This window comes from Podarcis liolepis (assembly GCF_965112155.1).
Source record: "Podarcis liolepis genome assembly, chromosome: 1".
Classification (NCBI taxonomy): Eukaryota; Metazoa; Chordata; class Lepidosauria; order Squamata; family Lacertidae; genus Podarcis; species Podarcis liolepis.
In genome coordinates this window covers 115,702,842-115,730,576 of record NC_139554.1, presented here as the reverse complement: position 1 = coordinate 115,730,576, position 27,735 = coordinate 115,702,842, and the positions used below count along the sequence as shown (strand labels likewise).

General features: G+C 41.3%; 2 protein-coding genes and 1 long non-coding RNA gene across 14 annotated transcripts in view; 1 reads left to right on the top strand and 2 right to left on the bottom strand.

Annotated features, from left to right (window-relative positions):
- The window catches only part of CHN1 (chimerin 1), a 102,380-nt gene extending 100,351 nt beyond the window's left edge, over positions 1 to 2,029 (bottom strand). For 2 of the 3 annotated variants that reach the window (XM_083469102.1, XM_083469101.1), the window contains exon 1: positions 1,602 to 2,028. Coding sequence is in view for 2 of the 3 variants with exons in the window: in XM_083469101.1 (XP_083325227.1) it covers positions 1,602 to 1,620 (19 nt within the window). In the remaining variant the exon portion in view is untranslated. Of the gene's footprint in view, positions 1 to 1,601 lie in introns of all 3 variants that reach the window. The other variant, XM_083469100.1, reaches the window with a different exon arrangement.
- LOC310691256 lies at positions 1,291 to 26,317 on the top strand. Its single transcript, XR_014518428.1, has 4 exons — positions 1,291 to 1,609; positions 16,065 to 16,242; positions 21,503 to 25,007; positions 25,199 to 26,317. It is a non-coding gene; the product is annotated as an uncharacterized lncRNA (long non-coding RNA).
- Positions 17,520 to 27,735, bottom strand: part of ATF2 (activating transcription factor 2) — a 38,919-nt gene continuing 28,703 nt past the window's right edge. For all 10 annotated transcript variants that reach the window (XM_083468975.1, XM_083468978.1, XM_083468984.1 and 7 more), the window contains 4 exons: positions 27,398 to 27,547; positions 26,328 to 26,534; positions 24,051 to 24,156; positions 17,520 to 20,413 (listed from right to left, as the gene is read on the bottom strand). In XM_083468975.1, the coding sequence (XP_083325101.1) occupies positions 20,187 to 20,413; positions 24,051 to 24,156; positions 26,328 to 26,534; positions 27,398 to 27,547 (690 nt within the window). In that variant the 3' untranslated portion in view covers positions 17,520 to 20,186. The remainder of the gene's footprint in view (positions 20,414 to 24,050; positions 24,157 to 26,327; positions 26,535 to 27,397; positions 27,548 to 27,735) is intronic.

Below are 27,735 nucleotides of genomic sequence, written 5' to 3'. Positions count from 1 at the left end.
ATAAGATTTCTTCAGCCACAAGTAATCTCATTTTAGTCATTAATCAGCAGAGATGGAGGATCAATGAAAGACCTAAGGGAGAACTACAATGTGAGTAATTTGGCTGGATAGTTTTCCATTACAGGTAGACTTGGGTAACCTATAGTATAATTTCATAAGTTCTGTACATATCAAGAAATAGCTCTGTAGATAAATAAATTAGGAATCCACCAAGTCTCCCCTGAATAACTTTCACAAAATATAAAGAGCGCACTAAATAGTAGGGATAAAAATGCAGCAACTATAATAACATGAGGAGAAAAGCCTGAGAAAGCAATGCTGAGTCTTAACAAACTTTGCATTACCAGAAGTGTCAGACACTCAGCAAAAATCTGATTCTAAATATGAGAAGTAAACACCATCTCTATAAGATTATGTGGAAACACATTATGCATAAATTCTAATTATGCAAAATTAGTCAGTAGAAAGCACTTCTCAAGTTAAGTAGCAGCTATGAGTTATTTATGTAATGAAATTTGCTTCCACAAATGATATGTTAATATCGAGATTATATTTTGCTTCCTTCACTGTAGCAAAGTCATTTTTAATTATTACGTTAGGAATGTGCATAATTAAGTTTAATAATCAGTTTAAATATATTAATATGCCAGCATATAAAACTCTGCCATTTTATTGCTTTATTTACCAGAAACGGTTCCTACAGCTAAAATCAAATATCAACTGAAAGTTGTTTTTTTAAAAAAAGGACATTTCATTTCTTGGATGTATAGCCTCTCTTGAAATTGTTCAGCAGATTCTATGAAGATGCTCACAGCTTTTGCTGTCCAATATATATATATATATTATATCTGTTTAGGAGGAAATGCAAATATGTTATGTTCTGTACAAACAACAACAACCACCCAGTCCCTTTTGGTGAGAACTTCTTTCTCCGATGCCACAGAGAAGCTAAAAAATAAATCACAAATCCATATAGAGCAATATCCTTATTAGACCGCCCAAAAGTACAGATTTTGGATTTCTTTTTAATGTTTCCATGCCTTTAGAGAGATAGATACTCATATATAGATATAGATATAGATATAGATATGAGAGTGCCTTGCAAACCAGAGGGATGACAGGGGTGGGGAAGCGATTTCAACACTTCTTTTGGGGGACCCCCACTTACCATTGTTTCAAATGCAAACTCTACAGCAAAAGCTAGTTATTGCATGAACACACAGATGGTGGTGGGTTTTTTGTGTGTATGTTTGTGTGTGTTTTTAAAGAGATTATCTGGAAAGTCTGGAACTTAATACTCCGAGATGCCAATCAACTCCAACCCCCCGAAATTGGCAGGGGGGCCAAGCACACGCCCATAAGATGTGCCTCGAGCGGAGACAATGGGAGAAAGAGAGAAGCCTTGTTTTTTCTAGCCAGGAATTAAGTGAATAAGGAATACTAGAGGCAGAGAGAGAGAGAGACTGAGAGAGGAGGAGGGGGGAAACCAGGGGGCTCACACCTCTTAAATCCTGCAACGCAAACTCCCTATTGCATGCTGTCTAACTGACAAGGGGGTGGGGTGGAGAGGAGCTGGATGGCGAACGAGAGATCCTACTCACCAAACAAGGTAAGAGCCATTGCGAAGGTGCCGCAAGTCGCAGGATCACGTCGGGGCTGCTCAGGAGGGCTGGGCTGGACATTGGGCTCTGCAAGCTCTCCCGTCCGCGGCGGCGCGCGCAAAAGGCAGGCGGTGTGGGGGGACACACACACAAACACACAAAGAGCGGCGAGGCTGCAATAAAAAGTTATTGCATTGTTGCCCAAGGAGCTACTTGCCCCAGAGAGGAATGCATTTTTCTCTCAACCCTGGAGAGGAATGGCTGGTGAGAGTTGGGCGTGGGGCGGCCAACTTAAGGAAGCCCCGCCGAGGAAAATGACTCTTGCTCCTTTTGCAGAAGGAAGCGCGCGCCGCCCGCTTTGGCCACCTCAGGCTGCAGCCCTTCAGGCTCCGGGAGCCATCTTGTTTCGCCACATGACCAGCTCCTTCCCCTCCCTCCTGACTCCTCCGCGGCGTTGCCGAGCCCGGCGTGAGTTCCCATGGCAACGGGAGGTTCACGCGCCGCCACCTCCCGTCCCATGGGCCCCTCCATCTCCACCCCCCCCCACCAGAGAGGCAAGGCCTTGACAAGACGGGGCATGGGAGGAAGGGGTCAGAGCAGCAGCAAGCCTCTAGAAATGAGGGTGGAGGTGCTCTGAGAAAGGGCTGTGGAGGAAGGGGGGGGCTGACCCTTCTCCAAATAAATACGCAGGCACCCCCCGTCTCAAAAAGCGCATCCTGGAAAAGGGCGCGCGCGGGTTTCCTTGTTTCTGAGCGCAGGTGAGAATTCTGAGGTCACCTGCGGCTGTGGACCATTCCTCAAGGATGCTTTGCAAGGGCTACTGAAAAAAGGATGCTTCAGTCAGGGGCGTAGGCAGAGGGGGCAGCTGCACCCCCATCCAAAAGAATCAAGTAAATAAGTAAAAATACTTGGCTAACCAAGGTTCTTCACCCCCCCCCAAAAAAAAGGAATCTGGGCTACACCCATGGCCTCAGCACTGCTGCTAAAAACAAACAGCTCTACATTATTATCATTTAATAAATTTGTACGCCGCTCTTCATCCGAAGATCCTAAGGCATTCTGCAACAGGAAAAAATGAAAAACAAGAATACAAAATACATAATCAAACAAAAACAAATCGATTGCCCCACCTCATCCCATATTTAAAGAAACCATGGAATGTTAATCAGCCAAAAGGCAGGGGCGAAACTAGGCTTTATTTTACCCAGGTCAAAGACCCAGTTTAACACCCACCCACAAACATCTGCATATGCAGGCTGGGAACCTCAATGGCACCTGAAATATACTTGGAATCGAGAGTGGATTTCATGCTCTTTACTCAGCTCATAGTGGTGAGGAGGAATGAGAGTTTCCCCAAAATATCTGCTTTATATACATTATTTACACAATAGGCTGCACTTCATTGGCTAATTCAGGGATTCTCCTGTAGGCCAATCAGGTTGTGGATTCACTTCCACCTGGAGCTGGATTGGGTGGCTCCTGCGGACCAATCATACTGCTGCATTGTTCTAGGACCAATCAGATTGCTGCATTCTGAATCCTATTGTTCAAGGACCAATCAGACTGCTGCATTTTGGATCCTATTGTTCTAGGACCAATCAGACTGCTGCATTTTGGATCCTATTCAACTCAGTACATAACAGCACCCTTCTGGAGGCTTCACCCGGGGCACAAAAAAACAACAACCCAGCTAGCTTCCCTGTAGCTATGGCGCTGCCAAAGGCCTGGTTGAACGTTTGTTGTTGTTGTTGTTGAGTTGTTTAGTCGTGACCCCATGGACCAGAGCACGCCAGGCACTCCTGTCTTCCACTGCCTCCTGCAGTTTGGTCAAACTCATGCTGGTAGCTTCGAGAACACTGTCCAACCATCTCGTCCTCTGTCGTCCCCTTCTCCTTGTGCCCTCCATCTTTCCCAACATCAGGGTTTTTTCCAGGGAGTCTTCTCTTCTCATGAGGTGGCCAAAGTACTGGAGCCTCAGCTTCATGATCTGTCCTTCCAGTGAGGACTTAGGGCTGATTTCCTTCGGAATGGATAGGTTTGATCTTCTTGCAGTCCATGGAACTCTCAAGAGTCTCCTCCAGCACCATGATTCAAAAGCGTTGCCTGCTGTCAAAAGATATGTAGTGAAGGCAGCAGGTAAGTATTCTGCAAATGGGGAGCCACTGCAGAAAAGGCCTGTTCTCAAGTTGCCGCTCTCCAGGCGGCACATGAAGAAGATGATGATTGCAGAGTTTAGGGTTGCCATATTTCAAAAAGTAAAAACCAGAACACCCCAAAAGATTGTTGAGCTTTTTAAAGGAAAACCTCAAATGTGATCTTTTTTTAAAAAAGGAAAACCAAAAAGCACCACCTTTCGGAAATTCCCCTCGGTCGTATGGCAGCCCTAGTCTACGTAGGAGGTAGGGAGAGGACAGGTGATCCTTTAGATATTGCAGTCCTGAGCTTTATAGGTCAGAACCCACACTTTGATTTGGGCCCAGAAACTAATTGCCAGCCAGGGTAAGGATTGGTGCAATATGCTCAAACCATCTTGCCCCGGTGAGCAGCCTGACCACCAAATTCTGAACAGGCTGAAGTTTCTGAACGTTATTAGGGTGAACTCTTTGGGGCTTTGAATTTTTGACCTGGCAGCTCTTGGGGGGAAAACGCACACGGAATTCCTGATCTTTGACATGCATATGGGGAATCTTGCCTTCTTTCGAAATGGTGCAATCAAGCTGCCCTGCCGACAGTTGTGCAGAATATTCTTATGTGTTTACGAAGAAGAGGTCGGAATAGGCCAATATATATGTGGACTGTCCCTGGATCAAGTGACTTTTCTTCTTTAAGTTCTCAAAAGTCTTAACCTAGTTCAAGGTTGTCATCTGAACTAGCCAGATGTTTAACTGATAACCAATCACAGTTAGTCCATCATTTGAAAGACAATACTTTTGAGCCATCTGGGCCAGAAATGGCAACTAGACGTTCTGTTTTGGCGACTGTAACATGGTTTAGGGAACCATTTAGCGCCTGGATTATATACCTGAGTTACTAACACTGTGTAACCCGGGTCAGATGAAAGTTATAGTCCAACAACCCCTGAAGGGCCAAAGGTTCCTCATCTGTGGTGTAAACAGTTTGGCACTAAACTGGAGGAGAACTTTGCTAATTCTTTCCTTGGTGTCATACCAATGGAGGTCAGTCTGGGTGGAGATACTCTAGGAAGGGAAATGAGAAGTGTAGAAAGAGCACTGTAGACCCCAGAAGAGTCATTTGTGCATTTCCTGTAGAGTACTGTCCGAAACTGGTTGATCTTGTTGTTGCACATTCCAGACTTGGAAATGAGTTTTGCATACGTTTATGCCATAGTTATATCTTTAATGGGATCTCCTTAGAGAAACCTGATTAGTCATTACAGGCATACCTCATTTTATTGCACTTCACAGACATTGTTCCTTGCGAGGATGTGGGTGCAGCTGCAGGCAACCCCACTGCTTCCAGGGGGGGAAAAGCCCCTGGCTGCCACTGTCCTTCTTCTGGCCAAAGGAGTGGAGCTGGCTAGGGTTGGAGCCAAGTTTCCCCCCTGTCACTCCTGCAGCCAAGGGGCCCTGGCTTAATAGACTACAGTATAGTGTAAACATAACTTTTATATACACTGGGAAACAATTGTGTGTGTGTGACTTGCTTTATTGCGATATTTGCTTTATTGCAGTGGTTTGGAACCGAACCCACAATATCTCTGGGGTACGCCTGCACTTTATCAGCTGCTGGGGGTGGGAAAGGAGAGTGGTTGAAACTGCTGAAAAGAAACCACTGCTTTTGCCCTAATTTACTTTTCCTCTTCAGCTGTGTCCCAAACGCTTCCCTAAATCACAGCAAGCATAATCGGCACCCTGAAGGCTATGTTCATAAATTCCTCTGAAAACCAGAAACATGCACACAGAAATGTCAAGAGATTGTCAAGCTTTTCTACAATTCCGTTACATAGTATTGTGTCATTCAGACGAGGACTTCAGCTGGCCTATCTAGGTTTTAATGCCCAGATGCGCGCACTCTCTCTCTCTAACATGTGACTAAATTTGCAAGAAGTCTCTGTGGTTTTTAAGCAAATATAGCTGTCCTGAAATTGTAAGCTACCTTAGGTTGGCTCTGCTGCACCACAGGCAGATGTGACTGTCCCCTACACAATGATACAGTCAAAATAAAAAAATTCCTTCCAGTAGCACCTTAAAGACCAACTAAGTTAGTTCTTGGTATGAGCTTTCGTGTGCATGCACACTTCTTCAGATACACTGAAACAGAAGTTGCCAGATCCTTCTATATAGTGAGAAGGTGGGGAGGGGTATTACTCAGAAGGGTGGTGGGAATGGGAGATTGGCAGATAGCTGAGATGAGCCTGTTGACGACTCTTAACGACTGCAATAGGTCTTACAGGAAAAGGCTAGGGGTGAGAAGGTGAAAAATGGCTTAGTCATGTATAATGAGATAAGAATCCAATGTCTTTGTTCAGACCAGGTCTCTCCATGGTTTTAAGTTTGACAATGATACAGGTGTGGCTCCCAACAGGGGACAAAGGCAATTGCACACCCTCCAAAATTTCTCCGATGAAAATAGGGACTTCCTATTCAACAACAACAACAACAACTTTATTATTTATATCCTACGCACCTGACTGGGTTGCCCCAGCCAGTTTGGGGGCTTCCAACATATATAAAAACATAATAAAACATTAAACGTTACAAAACTTACCTATATAGGGCTGCCTTCAAATGTCTTCTAAAGGTTGTATAGTTACTTATCTCCTTGGCTCGGGGGGGGGGGTTGTCACACAACTCCATACCTTCCAACATTTCTCTGATGAAAATAGGGACATCCTAAGGAAAAGCAGGACATTCCAGGATCAAATCTAAAACCGTGACAGCTTCTGTAAATCCAGGACTGTCCCTGGGAAATAATGACACTTGGAGGGTCTGCAATTGCCCCTTCCCCCTACAAGCAGTGATTTGAGAAAAAGCATACCCCCAGGAAGAAGATATGAAAGACATACGTATTGGAACAATCAAGATTCTTACAGCAAGGATCAGGGCCTGAACAGAACATTCCCCCACTCCCCTCTGTTACTACACATTGCTTAAATCACCTTTTTTTGCCATTTTCATTGTCTTAGATTCTATGTTCTGAACATTTACTAAGAATTAGTTGTAATAAAGTACTTGATATGCTTAACTCTGTGTAATAGTTTATACTTTGATTGTTATACTGAGTAATATAATATCCAAGGGGTACTGTCATTTTGACTCAAGAAAATCACAATTTTGTAGTTCAAATCGGGAAAAATAAATACAGTAAATGGACAAAAGTACTGTACAAAGAACATGCATTACTTCATATTACACAGCTGACAACTCACAGTAACTTCTACGTTGGCCTGAGATTTCATCAGTAAAACACTATACATCCACATTTCACACTGCTTCACACATGAAACGCTCGCTTCCGTCTGAGACTCAGGAAACACCAGGAAAGGAAAGGAAGCAACGGAACTGATGATTCACTGTGCTAGAGAAGAAACTAACATTTGTAAATTTTTTTAGTTTCTTCTCCTGTTAGATTCACAAAATGTTTAGGGGTATGTGTACCCCTGTGTCCCCACAGAAAAAAATCACTGGTAGTATTCAAACTAATTATATGTTCTACATATATCAAATCAGGATTGGGCCCGGAGTTACTTGCTCCAATACAGTGATTGTCTCAAGTGCTTGGGCAGGGTGTTGTATATTCAAAATAGCTGTTTTGTTGAGATGACCCTCTGTGAAAGTCTCAGAAAACATCTTAGATACTCAGAAAGTAACAGATGAGTCACCTTCAGTACACAGAAACGCAGCACCCCACTTCACATGGGCAACAAAGGTAAGCAATGCAAGTTAGAGAACATTATTTTCATATCCATTTCCACATCTTAAACACATCCTTCCACGTCTGCTGCTCTTGTCTCAAGCTCCCTATCTAAATGCAGATTTCCCTCAAAACGTCAGTTGTGGTTCTTGGGTATGCAGTAAAATGAGGGTGTTATAGGACTATAATAAGGAGTTGGATCCATGATCACCACAGTTTTGTATTCAGCGATGCCATCTTCTCACTGCAAGAAGCAAGGTTACAGGGAACCAGGCAGAGGGCCTTCTGTGGAGTGCGCTCCCTTCAGATGTCAAGGAAATAAAGAACTATACAACTTTTAGAAGACATCTGAAGGCAGCCCTGTATCGGTAAGTTTTTAATGTTCGATGCTTTATTATCTTTTATATATTCTGTAAGCCACCTAGAGTGGCTGGAAAAACCTAGCCAGATGAGTGGGGGTATAAATAATGAAATAATAATAATAATAATAATAATAATAATAATAATAATAATAATAATAATAATAATAATAATGGCTGCACTTTGGAGCAGAAGTCCCGGGAAGCAGCAGGAAGTCCCCCAAGCACAGCAGGGCTGGCTTACCACATTTTTTAGGTAAAGGAAGTAATCTAAAGAGGAAGCCCTCTTAAGACCATTAAGCCTAGAGACTAAGATCACCTATCCGTACCACTGCTTGTATTGGTATGTTTATTATCATTTATATAAAAAAAGGATGTTGAAGGATGCCATATAAATTCCATAACACATATGTATATATAGGATTTTCGGTTCTTTCAAAGAACTGAAAAATAGCACTGGGGAAATGTTGCCGAAATTGTCTCCCAAATGAGATGGGTGCAAGTGATTTGGAAATATGCAAAACAACACATTGAGGGATGTAAGTAAAAAAAAAAATAAAAATTAGAAGAGAAGAATGTACTATTTGTTTTGACCTGAGTTGAGAGCAATTTGCAATTAATACACTAGGGCTGCTTGATAATTAAAGTTTCATTCTTAGATTCTGTGGAGAATTGTAACCACAGCCATTCTCTTGCTCCGTCAGGTCCATTTAGGACAACATTACACGATCGTTTGAGAAGGTTAAATGAAGCCGATGAAGAATTTGGGATACTGCCTCAGTGACCGCATGTATTGAAACCGCTTGCCCATTAAGATCAAAGGCCTATCCAGCTCAGTTTTGTATCTTCCAGAACCAACCATTCTGGTTGTTACAGAAATCTGTTACAGCTGCACAATGAACATGCCATTCTGTGCTGCTTACCTCAAGGTTCCAGAAATCTAGAATATGGGAATACCCACACATGAAAAGTAATTACAGTGGTACCTCAGAAGTTGAACGGAATCTGTTCCGGAAGTCAGTTTGACTTCCAAAACATTCGGAAACCAAACGTTCAGAAACCAAAACGTTCAGAAACCAAATCACAGTTTCCGATTGGCTGCAGGAAGCTCCTGCAGCCAACTGGAAGCCATGGAACCCGCGTCGGACATTCGGGTTACAAAGAACGTTCGCAAAATGGAACACTCACTTCCAGGTTTGCGGCATTCGGGAGTCAAAATGTTCGACTCGCAAGGCGTTCTTCAACCAAGGTACAACTGTATTTCAGCAATGAAATTTCACCACTGCTATTATAGATGGATTCATGCACCTGCTATACCTTAAGATATAACAGCAACAATTTTATTAAAATCAGTAAGGAGCAAATGGCATTCTGCATCACTGTAGAAGAAGTCAAATCTAAACGTTTGGTTCAGTTCCAGTTCAGACTGAGGCCTCATCCATGTGATACATTGAAAATAGTATCATGCCACTGTAAACAGTAATGCCTTTTCCCAAAAAATCCTGGGAATTTTAGTTTGTTAGGACTGCTGACAGTTGTTAGGGTAACCCTGTTTCCTTCACAGAATGACAATTCCCAGAGTGGTTTAACACTCATTCTCTCTGGGAAGTCTTGGAAAGCCCACCCTCAACTAATTGGTCTGTGACAACCACTAAAGGTAAAGGTAAAGGTAAAGGGACCCCTGACCATTAGGTCCAGACATGGCCAAGTCTGGGGTTGCGGCGCTCATCTCGCTTTATTGGTCAAGGGAGCCGGCGTACAGCTTCCAGGTCATGTGGCCAGCATGACCGCTTCTGGTGAACCAGAGCAGTGCACGGGAACACCATTTACCTTCCCGCCGGAGTGGTACCTATTTATCTACTTGCACTTTGTGCTTTTGAACTGCTAGGTTGGCAGGAGCAGGGACTAAGCAATGGGAGCTCACCCTGTCACGGAGAATTGAACCGCTGACCTTCTGACTGGCAAGTCCTAGGCTCTGTGGTTTAACCCACAGCGCCACCCGCGTCCCGTGACAACCACTACCCAGTCACAAATAACCTGCTTTTTAGGGAAGGTGATTGAGAGGGTTGTGGTGTAACAATTGCAAGTACTCTTGGATGAAGCAAATTGTCCTGACCAATTTCAGTCTGGATTCAGGCCTCATTATGGGACTGAATCAGACTTGGTCATCCTGATTGGTGACCTTTATCAAGAGAAGAAAGCGGGGAAGTGTATGACCGTGTTATTCTTGATCTCTCAGAAGCTTTTGATACCATTGACAATGCTATCCCAATGAGTATTGCTATCCCAATGGGTATTGGAGAACACTATTTGGTTCTGATCCTATTTCCAGGGTCAGTTTCAAAGAATAAAATTGAGTGATTGTCTGAGAGTTGTGCTGTGGTACCATCTTGTTCCCCATGCTGTTTAAAAATCTTTTAACCAGCTTGCTCACACTTAAGGCTATGGAAATGTTCGCACTGTTTACAAAAATGTCTCTGCCTTGTAACAACTGCGTTTACTTTTTTTCCAGATCTCTGCATAAAGGTTAATAATGTCAATCAGGGGAAATGCCTTACGTTTCAAAAGTATTTTCCCAACATTATTTTCACTCGCCACTAGATGGTGCTTTATTTCAAAGTATTGATGGAACAGTAGAAAACCAGGGTTTTGAAAGAAGGAAAAATGACTGCTAGAGAAGAATAGAGTTATCTAAGGGGGGTTATCTAGTTGACCGATTTGACTGATGTGGCAGTGTCTATTCTCCAGGTTATCTGACTTCTGTTTCACATAGTTTTTGGTCACATTGCTTCCACTAAGATCTACGGATGAAGGGTGGTATAAAAAATTTAAGAATAATAATAATAAAAGGGCAGAAAGGTAGTGGTGTGTGTGTGTGTGTGTGTGAGAGAGAGAGAGAGAGAGAGAGAGAGAGAGAGAGAGAGAGAGAGAGACTCTCCTCTAAAAGGTCTCATTCCCTAATGGAAGAAATTCAGAGGATGACTCCAGTGTCAAACCAATGAATTAGAATCAAATCTGTTGGCAAGTGCTCTTTGTTGGGTATGAGTAAAGGCAAGGCTGGCTCAAGACATTTCGCTGCCTGAGGCAAAGGACAAAATGATACTCTTCTTCCAAGTGCACATACCTTGGTTCTCAAACTTAATCCGTTCTGGAAGTACGTTCCCAAACCAAAGCGTTCCAAAACTAAGGTGCACTTTCCCATAGAAAGTAATGCAAAATGGATTAATCCGTTCCAGACTTTTAAAAACAACCCCTAAAACGGCAATTTAACATGAATTTTGCTATCATCATCATCATCATCATCATCATCATTTATTACTGTCAAAGACCAGCTCGAAAAGCACAACTGGGACAGCTTTCACAAGAATAAAATATACATGTAAAGCAGTGTACAACAACAGCTTAAAGATTAAAATCTAAGATAAGCGCATATGCACATAAAGACCTAAAAAGTTGAGCTACCATACAAATTGGCCCTGACACCCTGGAGGCCGACTTCAACTGTTTTCCTAGCAAACTTATTTGTTTCGGGGGGTGGTCTGCGCCTGCAAATCTGTGTGCAGAATCTGGCGACCCTCCAGGTCATCTTGTGGTCTTTGCCTAAGAGGAGAAAATTGAGTTTAGACTTTTTTTTCTTTTTCTTTTTTACTATCTAACAAGACCATTGATTCACAAAATGAAAGCAATATGTTCTGTACTATAAAATAAGACAGTATTTTAGATGATAAAAATTAAAATTGTTGTTTGGGAGCTAAGTTGTTCGAAAACCGAGGTACCACTGTACAGGGGTCCATTGGACTGGTAGTTGGACCATTGGACTGGTACTCCAATACTGGCGAAAGGGCTGTGTCTTCTACTGCCCTGGAGGGCAGCAGGCTGTAGGACAGGCCACGTGATGCTCATAGTTCTGGCCACTTCCCCCACCTCAGCATATGGTGCCTGAGGCAGCTGCCTCATCGTAGGGCTGGCCCAGAATAAAGGCAAAGGTTTCTTGGCCCACTTTTTGTTGTTGTTTAGTCGTGTCTGACTCTTCGTGACCCCCTGGACCAGAGCACACCAGGCACTCCTGTCTTCTACCGCCTCCCGCAGTTTGGTCAGACTCATGTTTGTGGCTTCGAGAACACTGTCCAACCATCCCGTCCTCTGTCGTCCCCTTCTCCTTGTGCCCTCAGTCTTTCCCAACATCAGGGTCTTTTCCAGGGAGTCTTCTCTTCTCATGAGGTGGCCAAAGTATTGGAGCCTCAGCTTCAGGATCTGTCCTTCCAGTGAGCACTCAGGGCTGATTTCCTTCAGAATGGATAGGTTTGATCTTCTTGCAATCCATGGGACTCTCAAGAGTCTCCTCCAGCACCATAATTCAAAAGCATCAATTCTTCGGCGATCAGCTTTCTTTATGGTCCAGCTCTCACTTCCATACATCACTACTGGGAAAACCATAGCTTTAACTATACGGACCTTTGTTGGCAAGGTGATGTCCTTGGCCCACTACCGGTATTAATATAGACGTGCTAGGACAACGGTAGCCCTATTCTGGCATGATAAGCCCAACACGCGAGCAGAGCAGCCCTGTCCTTGTCACTGTATGTAACTTTTCCCTCAGCATCTTTGCACACAGTGGGAACATCTGCGAGGAGAAAGCCTTTGCTCCAAAATGCTCTGGCTATACAGTGGTACCTCGGGTTACAGACATTTCAGGTTACAGACGCTTCAGGTTACAGACTCCGCTAACCCAGAAATAGTGCCTCGGGTTAAGAACTTTGCTTCAGGATGAGAACAGAAATTGTGCGGTGGCGGCAGTGGGAGGCCCCGTTAGCTAAACTGGTACATCGGGTTAATAACAGTTTCAGGTTAAGAACGGACCTCCAGAACGAATTAAGTTCTTAACCCGAGGTACCACTGTATGCACAAAAGCAAGGGGAGGGGGCCATTTGGCCCACTCAGTGTCAAGAGTGAGCATGCTCAGTGTAGCGCCACTTCCTGTGTTGGACTTGTGTCTGAATAGGGTTACTACTGGTAATGAAATACAAGAAGTGCAGTCTGTAACAATTCAGCTGCCCTTTGATTAATAAATAATAATAATAATAATATGCCACCTATTTATAATTATTTATATGCCACCTATCTGACTGAGTTGCCTCAGCCACTATGGGCAGCTTCCAACAAATTAAAACCCAGCAAGACATCAAACATTAAAAAACTTCCCCATTCAAGGCTGCCTTCAGTTGTCTTCTAAAAGTCAGATAGATGTTTATTTCCTTGACATCTGATGGGAGGGCATTCCACAGGGTGGGCGCCTCTACTGAGAAGGCCCTCTTACTGGGTCCCTGTAACTTCACTTCTCACAGTGAGGGAACTGCCAGAAGGCCCTCGGAGCTGGACCTCAGTGTCCGGGCTGAACGATGGGGGTAGAGACGCTCCTTCAGGTATACAGAGCCAAATGCTTTGTTGTATTTCCTATACACCCATAGGAATATATAGGTATCTGCCAGCAGAGCAGAACACCTTGTATATCTAATAGTAGTAGACTCTAGGTTTTTTTTAAAAAAGGCTAATGCCATCATACTTTTGTTGTTATTTTTAAACTTCAAAGCCACTAGTAGCAAACCACTGACATTACTCAGATAACTGGCAGTACAAACAACTCTGTTCCCATAAAACTGCCTGTAGTTCATGGTCAAATCCTACTGCAGACAAGTCCCTAAGTCGCTCCTGGTCAACCACAGTATGCAAGCCTAGTTGAAATAAAGAACTCAAGGCTTAACTCAAATTTAATACCGTTTGCTTCAGTCATATTAAACTGGCTTCTGTCCAGGTACTTTGGATGTGGGTTAGAGGCTGGTAGTATTGATTTCTTGCTCTAAATGAGAGCGGTTTAAAGAATGCTAATTACTAGCAAATTCACAAGTGTGCGAACACAATCTCACCATATTTTCTTCAAAATATAGATTCTCAGAGGGCAGATTATGGTGCATCAAACACAATGTCAGATACCTTGGCAGTTATAAATATGTAGGGAACTTGCCTTACAATCTTGCCCTGCTTTTTGCTTCTGCTACACCAGCAGGTAAGTAGTGGAGAGGATTTACCTTTGCCACCCTAAGGAGGATAATCACACCTCCCCCTATCTATTCCCGCATCTATTGGCACCTTGTTCCTCACTCCCAAGTTACTCATCTGTTGTGCTCACGATCCTCCATGTACTAGTGTTCAATGCCAGATCAGTATACAGTTAATGATGGTGCTGATCTGATGTGTATTATTGAGACCTGAGTGGGTTAGCTGGGAGGAACTGGCATGGTGCTTCAATCCTTACCCACTTGACTTATTAATGACTGCATAATGGGTGGTCTAGAGTGTAGTCAATCCATCTTTGCATGAACAAGTAGTCCTGTTCATCTTAAAAGAGGTAGCAATTCAACAACTCATGAAAAAGCTCACCTTGCCTCCATTGGCTTGAGAATTTTTTGAAGAGTTCCAGGACGCTGAAGTCTGTTCAGATGGCTCTGTATAACATCGCAGGAACCTCCAGTGATATATCTTAATAGGTATGTGGCAACACATCTAATGGAGACCTCAGTCAGGCGTATGGAGGTAAGACATCTCACTTCTCCACTGCTGACATTGTAACCTGTTGTCATCTCTGGTTTCCCACTTTTCTATTTGGAATTGTCAGGAGAACAATACAATCTGTACAAAGCTGTATCAAACTAAGTTAAAGTATAAACCTGGTGAAACCAATGGACATGATTAACTGAAGCTCCTTGCTTTCAACAGGTTGATGCCGAGTAGAATTTAGTTGAATACAATCCTCTAAGTCAGGGATGGCCAAACTTGGCCCTCCAGCTGTTTTGGGACTACAATTCCCATCATCCCTGACCACTGGTCATGTTAGCTAGGGATGATGGGAGTTGTAGTCCCAAAACAGCTGGAGGGCCAAGTTTGGCCATCACTGCTCTAAGTATAGAGCTGTTTCTGTAGCCCAGATCTGAAGGTGGTGCCCTGAAGGAGCCTGAGGCTTGTGAGAATACAGATATGGAAGCAAACAAAACTCAGGTAACCATAACCATTTCTTGCATTCTGTAGAATCTAATGATCTGATGTTACTCTCTTCCATGTAGACATTGAATGCTAGAAAGTGATCCTTCCAAAGTATGGTGCTGGGAGCTTCCCTGACATAAAATTGTTAATAAAGCTTTTCCTGCCACTGCTCTGTGATTTAATGGAGGGGATTATAGTACTTTGTTTTCTGAAAGCCTGACAATCTCCCACTAGAATGGTTAGACTGGAGTCCTTGAGTCTGGAAAAATGGCTCCACTTAGCGGTTTCATTATCTTTCTTTAGAAGACACAAGACCTTCTCTTCATTGGGTGTAGTGCAGAAGGGATCCAGGACCTAACAGAAACAGTTTGGATTCCGAGAAGGGGAATGCAGCCAGGTTATTATTGGATACTTGGATACAATTAGGTCATTGGAGCCCTTACTTCCAGCTGGTTGTCAATTCAGATGGTTGCTGTGATAAGCATACTCAACTGAATAGCCACATATGGGGAGAGATAGAACCCAGACATCTGTTTTTGGAACTGCCCAGCAACTCCCCAAGCTGGTAACTTGCAAATTAAGTTTTTTAACTTGGGGGCAAGATTTTAATATAACAGGATGTGCACCTATTACTCTTGCATTGGCTGGAGGTTGTTCAAAAGCCACCATCACAATGTGGCAACACGCTGCTTTCACTTTTCCTAGGCTTTTCTAGTCTAGATCTCAAGGAAAATTCCAGATGCACCCAAGCACTCCCTCTTGGGACAGATGTTTTGTACAACTCCCAGCATCCCTGATCGTTGGCCTTATGGGCTGGGAATGATGGGAGTCCATAACATCTGGAAGGCACTAGATTGGAGAAGACTGTGTGACAGGAAAGCTCACCCAAAGATGTTTCAAATCAGATAAAAGGAGGTCCTGCATACAGGGTTTTGAGGGGCCATCATGTCAGTAGGGAAATAGAATATATACCAGATTGGCACACATGTGATCATAATGGGTATCATACCAGTTCAGTGTCTCTGGCACATGTTGGAGCATGTCTCCAAGCCTGTAGCCACTAGCAGAAGTTGAGTATTTAGGCAAGCTAATCTCTGGCTTCCTGCTTGTCTTTTTTTGGAGTAGGGATGGGAGAGGAAGAACCATTTTGCCTAATAGTCAATTCTTGCTATTGTTTTCTCTCTGTCATTAGTAACTGGTCAAGTAGTGCTCAAGCTGAGATCTCCCATCTCCACAAAGGCAGGCGAGGAGAAAGTCACTGCTTGTTGCTACAGTCTGTTGTGCCTGACAAGGGGACAACATTCCCAATAATTCAGAATGTCCTCCTGAGCCTGCCCAATAAATTTTCATGCTTGATTTTCAACACATGGGTAAGTAGTACATAGCTTGCCAACTTTTTAAATTCATATAGCCAATGAGTGCAGCTAACAAATGTTTCTATCATTCAATGACAAATACACAGCATCTGTTCTTCATTTAGCCACATTATCTTCTTTTTCCACAAAAATAATTAGCCCTTCAGCATGGTTGCTCAGTTTGTTAATCGAATGGGACAATAAAAGCTATGGCAAAGAAATCAAAACATCCTCCTCTTTGTTATAAATCACAGAGGACGCACACATTGATCACTTCGTTGCTCGATGACCCGGTAGTGGCAAGAACAGCTTTATGCAACTGTGGAACTCAATTCATCTACAAAAAATGTTCTACCTCTAGAACATGCAACCCCAATAGCTAGACTAGGATTGCTCCCAGAAGACCTGCTTATGAGCAATCATTCTGATTTGTTTGCGGGGAGCTAGACAACATTGTGTCAAACAAGTCTTGTCTCACCCTTTCTAATGTGTTTTCCTGTCATTTTTCCTTATAGCAAAAAGTTTGATCTTTGGGGGAATTGGGTGCACATGCCCTCAGGGTTAGGGTCTCAGTCCCAGGAAGTATAAGCCTTTCATCCAAGGACTCGTCAACATGGGTTGAAGGTGCTGTGCAGTTGCAGAAAGGCAAGTTCAAGCATGGAGAATCAGTCTTGGTCCAAACATGATCCGGAAACAAGAACCAGCAACAGTTGAAGGTCAATCTCACAGGGAGTTCAGAAAAGATATAACACAGCAAGGCAAGGGATGTCGAATCAGGAACAATTAATGAGAGACCAGTGTTGTTTCCAGCAACTAGAAGGCTCAAAAAGACAACTGTATAACCTCTGGCCTCCGAGAGTGTACCCCAACCCCAGCTGCTAATACTAGTTTCACAGATTGACTAGTTTCTCACAAGTAGACCCCCTTGTAAGCCATGCAATGGCTCTGGGTCTATAGACACACACTACGTTGTTGCTCTTTGGTACTGCATCCCATTTAAGAACAAGCATTCCACAAGGAGCTCAAATGACAAACTTATTTCCCCATTGCCAGAGAAAGTAAAACTGTAAATAGAAAGATGTCCAGGCTCTCTTCAGTCCCAACTTTTCCCACTAAGAAGTTGCTCAAAACAGCTTAAGCATTAAAAAAAAAAATGAGGGAAGATTTCAATGTTATGCTAAGGCCATCAGGGCAAGCGTTTCAGTTGTATAGAAATGGCAGGAACCATTGCAGCAGAAAAGAAATCTGATGCCGTCTTGGCCTTTCAGAAGTTAGAATTGCAATGCAGTAGATACAATTTAAAGATAGATTTTATTCTCTGATGACTTACTCATGCAAACTGCACATTGAAGAAAAACAGTACAGTTTGTGAAACATGTCAAATGCAAGGATCTCGAATGCGAAGTACAGAAGTAGTGTGACATACATTTTAAAACGGAATCTATGGTTATACAACTGTTCTCTTGTTTGCTGAACATAGGATTTTAACTAATCCCTTCATTAAAATCATTTACATCTCTCCTTGCACATATTTAGATTTACTTTACAACAGCAACAGCTTTATTACTAAAAAAAAACCAACAAAAAACTTTGTATTAAATAAGGTTTAAAAATAGGACTGTATTATACAACGTCAGGCACTGCTAATGCATGAACACCATTCATTTCAGTGGGCTGCTTAGGAGCAGAAATGATGGTGGGTAGCAGAGCAGTACCTGGCAGATTATGCCTAGATTTAGTGGAGGAAACATAACCACTTTGTTCATCCAATCCAAACACTCTCCACCCCGATCCATAGGAGGAGGAGTATGTGTGGAAGCAGGTTTCTACGTGTATATGAACTTGTGGAATTGCAAACCGTGAGTATGCATCAGGCTCACATACAAACGTAGACGTCATATACCTGCACTGCATTGCTTTCAACTGAATTCACATCTCCATCCCAGTGTGACTAGAGCTGAATCCTCCAGAGAGGATTTTTTAAATAGAATTCACAGTTTGTGCTGGAGACTTCGTCACTATACTTGTGGGTTAAAAATAAAAGAAAATTAAAGCTTGTTTCTGAAATTAACCCTTTAAAAACTGATAAAATGAAGGTGTCTGGAGCACTTTTTGCAAACTACGCCAAAAAGAAACATTGTTTCCTTACATTTTTAATACACAAAATATTTAAATTCTTATTTTCAGACTTAAAGCACTGAAATGATATATACATAATTTTAGGACTTCGTTCAGCTTGCATTCTAGTTTGGTTGTAAATCATACAAATTAAGAGTTGCTCTCTGCCATTACCACCAATTAAAATCCAATGATTTAAAACTGAATGTTTCATAGTTTGATGGCACCCTAGGTTAAAACAGAGCATAGAACATATGAGTTACACAAACCCACAATAAATGCATTAAACGTTTGTTATATACATAATGGAATTCTTTTTTTACTGCCAGATGCTGCTACTGTGTAGTTTTTCTCTGCTGTTATGCAAAGTTTTTCCGGTATGAAAGCACATACCTTATTTTTTTTTCTTTTTGCACTTTTACAACTTAATCGTAAAATATTATATATTTTTAACATGAGTACAGAATTAAAATAGATAATGGCACATTAAAAAACTCAATATCCTGCAGATGATTGGATAATGAGAAAAAGTGTACCTACAATCATCTTATCAGAAACAAACTACATCATGGAATGTTAGTTATCCAAATTCACACGGTAAATAACATTTCAAAAACTGCAATCACCTACCAAGCCAGCATCACACTGAAGGCATCTTTAAACATTCAAGCACAGATTGCCGGCTTAACTACTGAACCATTCTCTCGCTCTCTCATTCATACACACATACACACGTCACACTATAATTACATTGTTTCCACGGTACGGTAAATATTGATTTTTTTTTTCTCCCCACAAGAAAAGTATCAAAATTTTGCTACTAAAAGATGACAGTGCTTACACAAGAATAAAGTACAAGTTACCTTGCAAATACAATACAATAACAAAAAAAAAGAAGGTCTTGAGTAGTTTGATGAGGGAATTTCAAGCTTTCCTGGCACCCATACTATCTTGCAGTATGAATAAGCTCCTCTTTAAGACTCAAGAAACCACAAAATATCAAGTGAGCTTTGAAAAAGTATTCCATCTTTCACAACCCTGTTCAGAATCTTTCCGTTGTTCTTGGCTGTTTAGTAAGAGGGTATAGCTGCAGGTTTTTGTTTTTGCAGCAGAAGCAAAGCTCCTGATTTTATAAAATGGAAGTGCTAGCTAAGCTGACATCTATTTTAAAAAAGAAAATCTAGCTAGTAATGACCCTGATCAAGATTACATATGTGCATAAAAAGTACTGTATTCCATATACTGTACTGGCCCTGTTAAACAAAATTATTTAAAAATACCCAAACAGTTAAAAAGCCAAAGAAAATGCTACACAATATAATCAAACATATTCTCCCAAAGTTTTCCCCCCTCTCATAATGTGCAAAACAATATAAAGGCAAAAAAGACTAAAAGCAAATTTCCTGTTCCTGTCTTTTTCTCTTGCCTAGTGCTTTAATGATCTTGTAGAGTTTACGAAGTCAATAGGATTCTATGCAGAACTTTGGTATAAAATATTACAAGATTACTATCACAGTTTTTTGGGGTGAGCATTTTACGTGACTGCTTGGAATACCACCAAATTAAAGTAGTAAGTACATTTAAACTGTACCGACACTTTACATGACGAGCACTGAAAATAACTAGCAATCCTAATTAGGAAAGGAAAATGAACTTGGTGTCTGTTAAGAGACTACAACCCGCTGTGCCATTCCTGTTCGCCAACTTTCAAAGCCAAATTCAAGTTTGGATTTTACAGATGAATCATTTTTAAGCTACAGATTTCTCCTAAATGAAGGCTGCTTTCCTTGGTTTCCCTTTGAAGTTGCTAAGGAGTATCTAAAAACAACGCAAGTTTTTAATCAACTTCCTGAAGGCTGCGACTGAGATGGAGGAGCCATTACAATCTGCGAAAGCACTGGCTCTGTACTCTGGTCTGCCATCTGGGTGAGAACCGATGTAGCCACTGCTTCTGCCTTGGAGGTTGAGCTTACACCATTGGAAGTGCTGACCGAACTATGCTGAATAGCTTCTGTGTGAGGACTACTTGGCACGGAAATGTCTTCAGAACTATCATCTTTATCTGTAGCTGAAAAAGAAAACAAAAACATTTCCATGTCCTCGTCAATGAAATGTGTAATTAGAATATGAGATGCTAGTTCCATATGCTGTATAAATACCTGTAGGATTTTGACGATAGCCAAAGCAGTGGGACTGAAATATTGGATTAGGAAAAAGTACACTTATTTTAAATAAATAAAAAAATTGTCCAGTAGCACCTTAGAGACCAACCAAGTTTGTTCTGGGTAGAAGCTTTCGGGTCCATGCACACTTCTTCAGATACCATCTGAAGCTTCAGATACACAAAAGCCTATACCCAGAACAAACTTAGTTCATCTCTAAGGTGCTACTAGACAATTTTTTAATTTATTTCAACTGCATCAGACCAACACGGCTACCTACCTGAACTTAGTTTAAAGTTATGTTCTAACAAATTCAAAAACTTTGGGAATTTTTACTGGAATACCTACCGTATTTTTCGCTCTATAACACGCACCCGACCATAACACGCACGTAGTTTTTAGAGGAGGAAAATCTGTAGGCATGCCACCCGTAGCCATTCCCTCCATAACACGCACAGACATTTCCCCTTACTTTTTAGGAGGAAAAAAGTGAGTGTTATGGTGCAAAAAATACGGTAAATATTTTAAGATGCGACAGCTCAAGAGCATGCAGTTCCCTTCTGTTATTTAGATTTTAAGGGGGGGGGGGGGGAGGAAGGCACTGACAACTTAACGTAAGAATTTTAGCATACTTGAAGAGCTGTGTGTATAAATGTACGTTTCCTGGAAAACAACTGAAAAAAGTTAAATATAACTCTGACTTTTGATTGAACCAGCACTGCAACCATTCTAGTTGTCCAATGTGACATGTATTGTAATAATCCATCACATTAATTTTATGAAACAAAGTGGAACATTTTTGTAAAAAGTAAAACAAAAGTGGAAACTTTTCCACATCACAGATGGACACATCAATCAAGAGGATTTTAATTTTCATCAACCCTATAAAGTGGCTGTGATGGAGAAAATAATGTTGTACATTTAATAACATAATTTTATAGTATAGGTAACTTCTACATTCTGACACAGCTGTTTGCTGTTTTTTGTATCTGCAGGCACCTATGTTATCAAGACCATTGAACAAAAGCAAATGAAGACTCGACAAGCGTTTCTGAGGACATTACCTCAAACATAGCATTGGATCCTGAGTTGCTTCCATTGAAGGATGACACTGACAAGGCAGTGGGTTGGTGAAGAGGCAATTTGCAGCCCCAAGCACTACCTCTCCCAACTCTCTAAAACTACTCCTTTTTGTGGGGGGAGGGGACACTAAGAATTGCAGGGGGAATTCTCATTTCTGCACCCCACTTCCCCTAATGGGAGCATCTCGCAAGCAGAATTCTGCTCACAGGGACTTGAGACCCACAGCAATTAATTACTGTAAGTCCTTTCCCAAATAGCTGGCTTTTGCACTGAAGAATCGCTAATTCAGACTTGTCTAATAAATGCTTCCAGCACACTAGGATCTTCTCTGAGGGAATCTCCTGAAACGTCACCACAGTTAAGGATTACAACGTGTCAGTTATGGATGTAGCCTTTTTCAAGTGAAGCCATTTGGTACTGCACTTTCACCTTGAATGTGCATGAACTTGCCAATTAAGGACCTGCCCAAGGTCAGAAATGCTGTAGCAATTATTACAGAGTTTATGCTTAGTTTATTCTAAACATCTAAGATGGAGCCTGAGGACGATGCGAACATTGCTTAGCACAACATAAGGAAGAAGCTTTTGTTTCATGGTGCATTTTGTGTTCTTATTTTGTGTTTTTATGTTGTGAACTGCCTTGTGATCTTCAGTGAAGGGTGGTATACAAATTTAATAATATAAAGAAGGACTGGTGGTAGCCCCCTGGGAAGTTGCTTCTACTATCCCTCTTGCTTTCTTCAAGGCTTCAGTGAGTTGTATCACTTGTTTTCAGTATTTTCATAATGTAGCTGAGGCACCTTATTAAGAATATGCTAGGCTAGACAGACTACGGAATGGAATTCAAGGTCAAGCAAATGTTCCATCTGTGCAACCATATCAGCATGCCAGATGGAACAATCCTGCCGCCCCCTCAACATGGGTTTTCTTCTGACACCCACCCCCCAGCCAATTTTGAGGGAAAGCCCCACTGAGCTAGTGGAAGTCCTTCCACTGGGCTTCTTCCAGCGACGGGGCTCTATAGATGAACCCTACCCTATAAATCTGATTCCGTCCAATCCATCTTATTGCATATTTACAATGAGCAATTATGTATAGTTATTCCTGCAGACCATAATCCAATATCCGCCAAAAGTGACAACACACACTGCAAATGAGTTTGCAACAATAGCGCAAATTTTGGAGTATGCACTTTCTCTCTGTGTTAGTACTTTAAACTTGTAAGCTAAATGTACAACCAGATAGTTCTCTTTCATAATATCAGCATTCAAGACACCTGAGCACATTCAGCAAACTATGCATGCATAATGTAATCCTATAGCTGCTTCTATATGGAATAATGTTGTTTTGTCAGATGGGAACCATAATGGCCTCATCCCTGCAACAATCATTGTTAATATAAATTCAAAACATATTTCTGCACGGTTTCAATTTGCTCCAAGATGCCACTTTCCATCCTGTCAAATGACTGGAGATCAAAAGGACCGAGATTTATAAGCTCAAAACTGACAAAATCAGAGTTCTAAATATATACAGCCACAGAGTGTTGCTAAATCTCCGGAATCTCTTAAATTAAAAAATATTGCCCATTCTGATGAAACTGCTTACAATGACTACAAGTAAAGATGGTGGCCATTAAGTTTTATCGCAAGCACCTGAGGAACTGTTCGCATGCAATACAAAATGTTCTTTTATTCTCCTAAATTACTGACACTGGCAAATTAAAATGAAGTGGCTACATATGGCAGAAACAATCTTCACATTTACAAATATACTGAAATATCACTAAATCATAAAAATGAAAGCTGTGGGTTATATATTATGAATGTTGCCTAATGCATTCCCAGCTCAGTTATTTGTTACAAATTTGTGTACAATGGACAAAATTGGCCATTTATTCTACAGCAGCAGCTGGTTCTAGCGCTGGGTATTATATCCAAAAAGAAAAGAAAGAAACACACAATTAACCTTTGAAATGCTGAAAAAGTAAAAGCATTAAGAACATTTTTCCAATGTTTTATCAATTTTACTTTTACCATAAGCATTAAAGCTCATTCTTCCTTCCCCGAATAAAATTATGGTAAACATTTATTTCATTTTATTTCTGGTGGAAAGACCGGTAAACAACATAAAGAGATTCTATCTCACAGCTATGACCTGTGAAATAACTAATTTTATTTTTTTATTAAAAAAAAAAGTAATTGGATACTATTAAACTGCATACAATCTCTAAATATGAATACATACCATGCTGTAACTGAATACTTTTTTAAAAATTGCAAGAATCCAGAAGAAGATTCAATATATCATTGCATTTATCTTGCAACAGCCTTGTAGGAATTGTTATATTTAAAGTGAAGTATTTGAACATCACTTCTCAGTTGTAATGTTATCTCTGTTTGCTTTGGCAGTATTTCACTGGTACAGCCTAAGGCTATATAGGTAATGGAACATTACTCACTATGATAGCCAGACTTCTTCTGCATGGCTGTTACAGGGCAATCTTTATGAGCTAGAAGAAGCTGTTTCAGCTGCGCCACTTCATTTCTCAGCAGGGTGACTTCACTCTAAAGAAGAAGAAAAAAAGTTATATACTTTACCAGGATCAAGTTACATACATTTCAAACTGAGATTTACAAGCTTTCGTAAAGACAAATACAAGACACAGCACACACTTTCTAGGCACATTAACACAACGCTTTATCTGTGAACTGAAGCAGTTTTGGCTAAGCAGCTTGTTTGTTTTGTACATTCAAAGAAAATATTGGGAGTTGCTGTACATTTGGTCTATTACATTCAACTCCTTTTGATCTCTTGCTTCTATATGCAGTCTGATACAGATATCAAAACGTGCATCGCATTTTAAGGGAAGTTAGTGGCATTGACTATTTTTTTTTTTTTTTGCCAAAACAGATAATTGAATGGAGAATTCTAATGTGACATATTTAAGATGAATACATTAAGGAAGTGGGGAATTTAAAATATACTGGACATAGTTCCATTGATCTCCCAATATTTTTAAATGTCGCTATGCAAACGATGCAAGTATCAATATTCGTCTGACCTCATTCTGCTGAGGCAGAAGCTGGGGGTTCTTCTGCTGTAGCTAAAACAACAAGTCCAGCAAGAAGAGCCAAAGGTTGAGCCCACTTTATCTAAACTCTGAAAGTGAGCCTCACCGTACAGTAATATTTTTATATTTCATATTCATATGATTTAAACAGTATTCCCCAGCTCGTTTATTTTGTAAAATTGACAAAACTAGAATGAGAACCAGCACTTTTTCACAGCTAACATGCTGTGGAAGGCCAAACGTATAAAAACACATATTCAACTTAAGCCATCATGGGTTATTACTACCTAGCTGTGCCTGCTTTATCAAATGATGAATCATTTTGGAATACATGATTAATATCATGTATTAATTTGTGGAATTTGCTGCCAAGGAGTGTGGTGGAGTCTCCTTCTTTGGAGGTCTTTAAGCAGAGGCTTGACAACCATATGTCAGGAGTGCTCTGATGGTGTTTCCTGCTTGGCAGGGGGTTGGACTCGATGGCCCTTGTGGTCTATTCCAACTCTATGATTCTATGATTCTATGAATATTTTCAGATAATGAATAGTTTAAATAATTTATTTGCCGTTCAATTTTCTTTACACATCATTCTGTTCTTCACCTTTGCCAGTTTTGTTGCTGGCAGACTATAAAAAACACCTCTGCTTTACATGAAAGAGATTAACCCTTGAGACTCTGCCGTGTGTGTGTGTTCCAGTCTATGCTTATAAAAATATGTTTAAGTAGGAAAAATCCATACAGAAATGTCCATTGTCTTTTAATGCAAATGAAAACTCAGATGAGGTAACATTTATTCTAGGCCAGCCTCCCCCAATCTGTTGCCCTCCAGATGTTTTTGTGTATATTCTTATTAGCTACCGCCAGCCTTGCCAATCATACACACAGGCCTCCTGCACTTACGTTACACTGTTTTCTCATGTTTCTACTTCATATTCCATTATACCTCTCCTGTCACAAACAGAAACATTTTAAATTACGTAGAGTGAAGGATTAGCCAAGAAGGCAAAAATCTTTGACCTTCAATCTTACGGTTGTCTTCGGGGTTTTTTAAATAATGCATGGGTAGATACACCTGACTGGCTCTGGAAACTTTGCTGGAGCATATCTATACTGTGAAATGGGTACAAGCAGCTCACGCCCACCACGCCTCTCAAAGCAGGCTTGCATTATATGCAACGCCTGATGGCCACTTGTAACCTCACCTCACCCTATGTGCACCTCATTGGGGAAAGTTCCAGATATTCAGAGTTTGCACCCTTTCCCCATCTCTTTTTGGGGAGAAGGTGAAAAAATGGAGCTCCTGAGACACTTATGGGGAGGGAAAGATGAAATATTATGGGGCGATGGGGTTCAGTTCTCAGCACTCCACCCTATGATGTCCCCCCCGCCGTGTGCCGGCAATCACACGTCATTTGGACAAGCCTAAAATTACACTGTTTGCTCTGGTCCTGTTAAATGGATTCAACTAACCAACTTTGATAGTGGAAGCCAACAAAAGATTCCTTTCCTCCTCTACCCAAAAATGAAAAATCAAAAGGAGATCATCCTTTCTGTCAAGTAGAACAATCATATTGGCATAGCGTTGAATTCCACCTATTGCCTTTAATTATTGTATTACATTATTATCAGATTGTTTTAAAATTGCAAACAAGCAGAAGGACGTACCTGCAATTGACCATTTAACGAGCTCAAGTCTTCAGCTTTCTTCTCCAAAGACTGCACCCAAACTTTTCTTTTTTGTCTACACCTTGATGCTGCCGCCCTATTCCGCTCTAGGAATTTCCGCCTTTTCTCATCAGGATCTTCATTTGCTGCCCTTCGTCGTCGACCACCTGTATTTGGCGTTTGCGGTGCAAGCTGTGCTGGAGAAGCCTGCAGGAAGCAAGGGATGCCAGAGTTCATTGCCACAAAACTTTTAGTTCAAGCTTAGACTTTGGACAGAAATTCACATTCCTCTAATATATCACACAGCATTGACTATAATGGTCTCATTTAGTGCAGACTATAAATTGAACACATACAATCTTGAGCTTTCATTTTAAAGAGTTTTAAAGTAAAAACAAAATGCACTGTTGACATGTTGACTATAGCAGACATATCAAACACAGGTTGGCAATACAGAACTAAACTTCCAACTCATGAAAGATTACCCTACCCAAATGTGAGCCACTCTCCCAACCCCACTGCTACCTTGTAAAAAAAATATTAAAAATCCACAATATTCACTAGGCTCCCCCTCTGGAGAAGCTTTTCAGGGATGCAGAGGGGAAGAGAAATGATAGATTGGTTGTATGAACTATCTTACACTTGCACAACCACTGGATACAACACAGAATATACTATTATAGAGGCAGAGTGGAGCTGAATGAAATGACTTATCCAACCCTCACTTTAAGGTAAGCCATATAATTCAGTGAGTTTCTCTCTTTTTTGTATTTAAAAAGAGGAAATTCTAGCATTAAAAAATATTTTGTGTAAGAGTTCAAGCACTTGCAATATAGGGCTGGTTCATATGCAATGCTAAGCCATGGTTTAGTGAATGAGCCTCAGTGAGCCTGAACAAAGAATAGTTAGTCGCTAAACAAGTCAACTACAAACCATGGGTTAATGAAGCTGCCTTGTTTGTTGTAAGCCAAGATTGCTGGTTTGCACATAACACTAAGCTAAGAGTCTGTCAGGAAGTAACACAGGATGTTTATATGGTAGCAAACAGCACCAGAAGCAAGGCTTCTTACCGGTGTTTCAGTAGTAGATGTAGCAGGCTGCTGCAGCGACTGTGGCCGTGCTTCCTCCGACTGAGTTCTAACCAATCCACTTGTTTGTCCCTTTGCAGTATCTCCATTTGGGACCTGAGAGTGCTGCTGGGTTAAGGCAGCTTTCAATCTCTGAAAGACAAAAATGAATTTTTCCACGATGAACAACTGCAGGCCGCAATAGTCAACTTACCCAGCTGTTCACTAGGCTTAAGAGTGGCCTGTGAAAGCTGCTCATGCCCAGTTTTCGGAGATTCTCCTCCTCCTGCTGCTGCAGCTCCATTCTATACCTCTCATGAAGACCCCCAAAATTCCAGGAG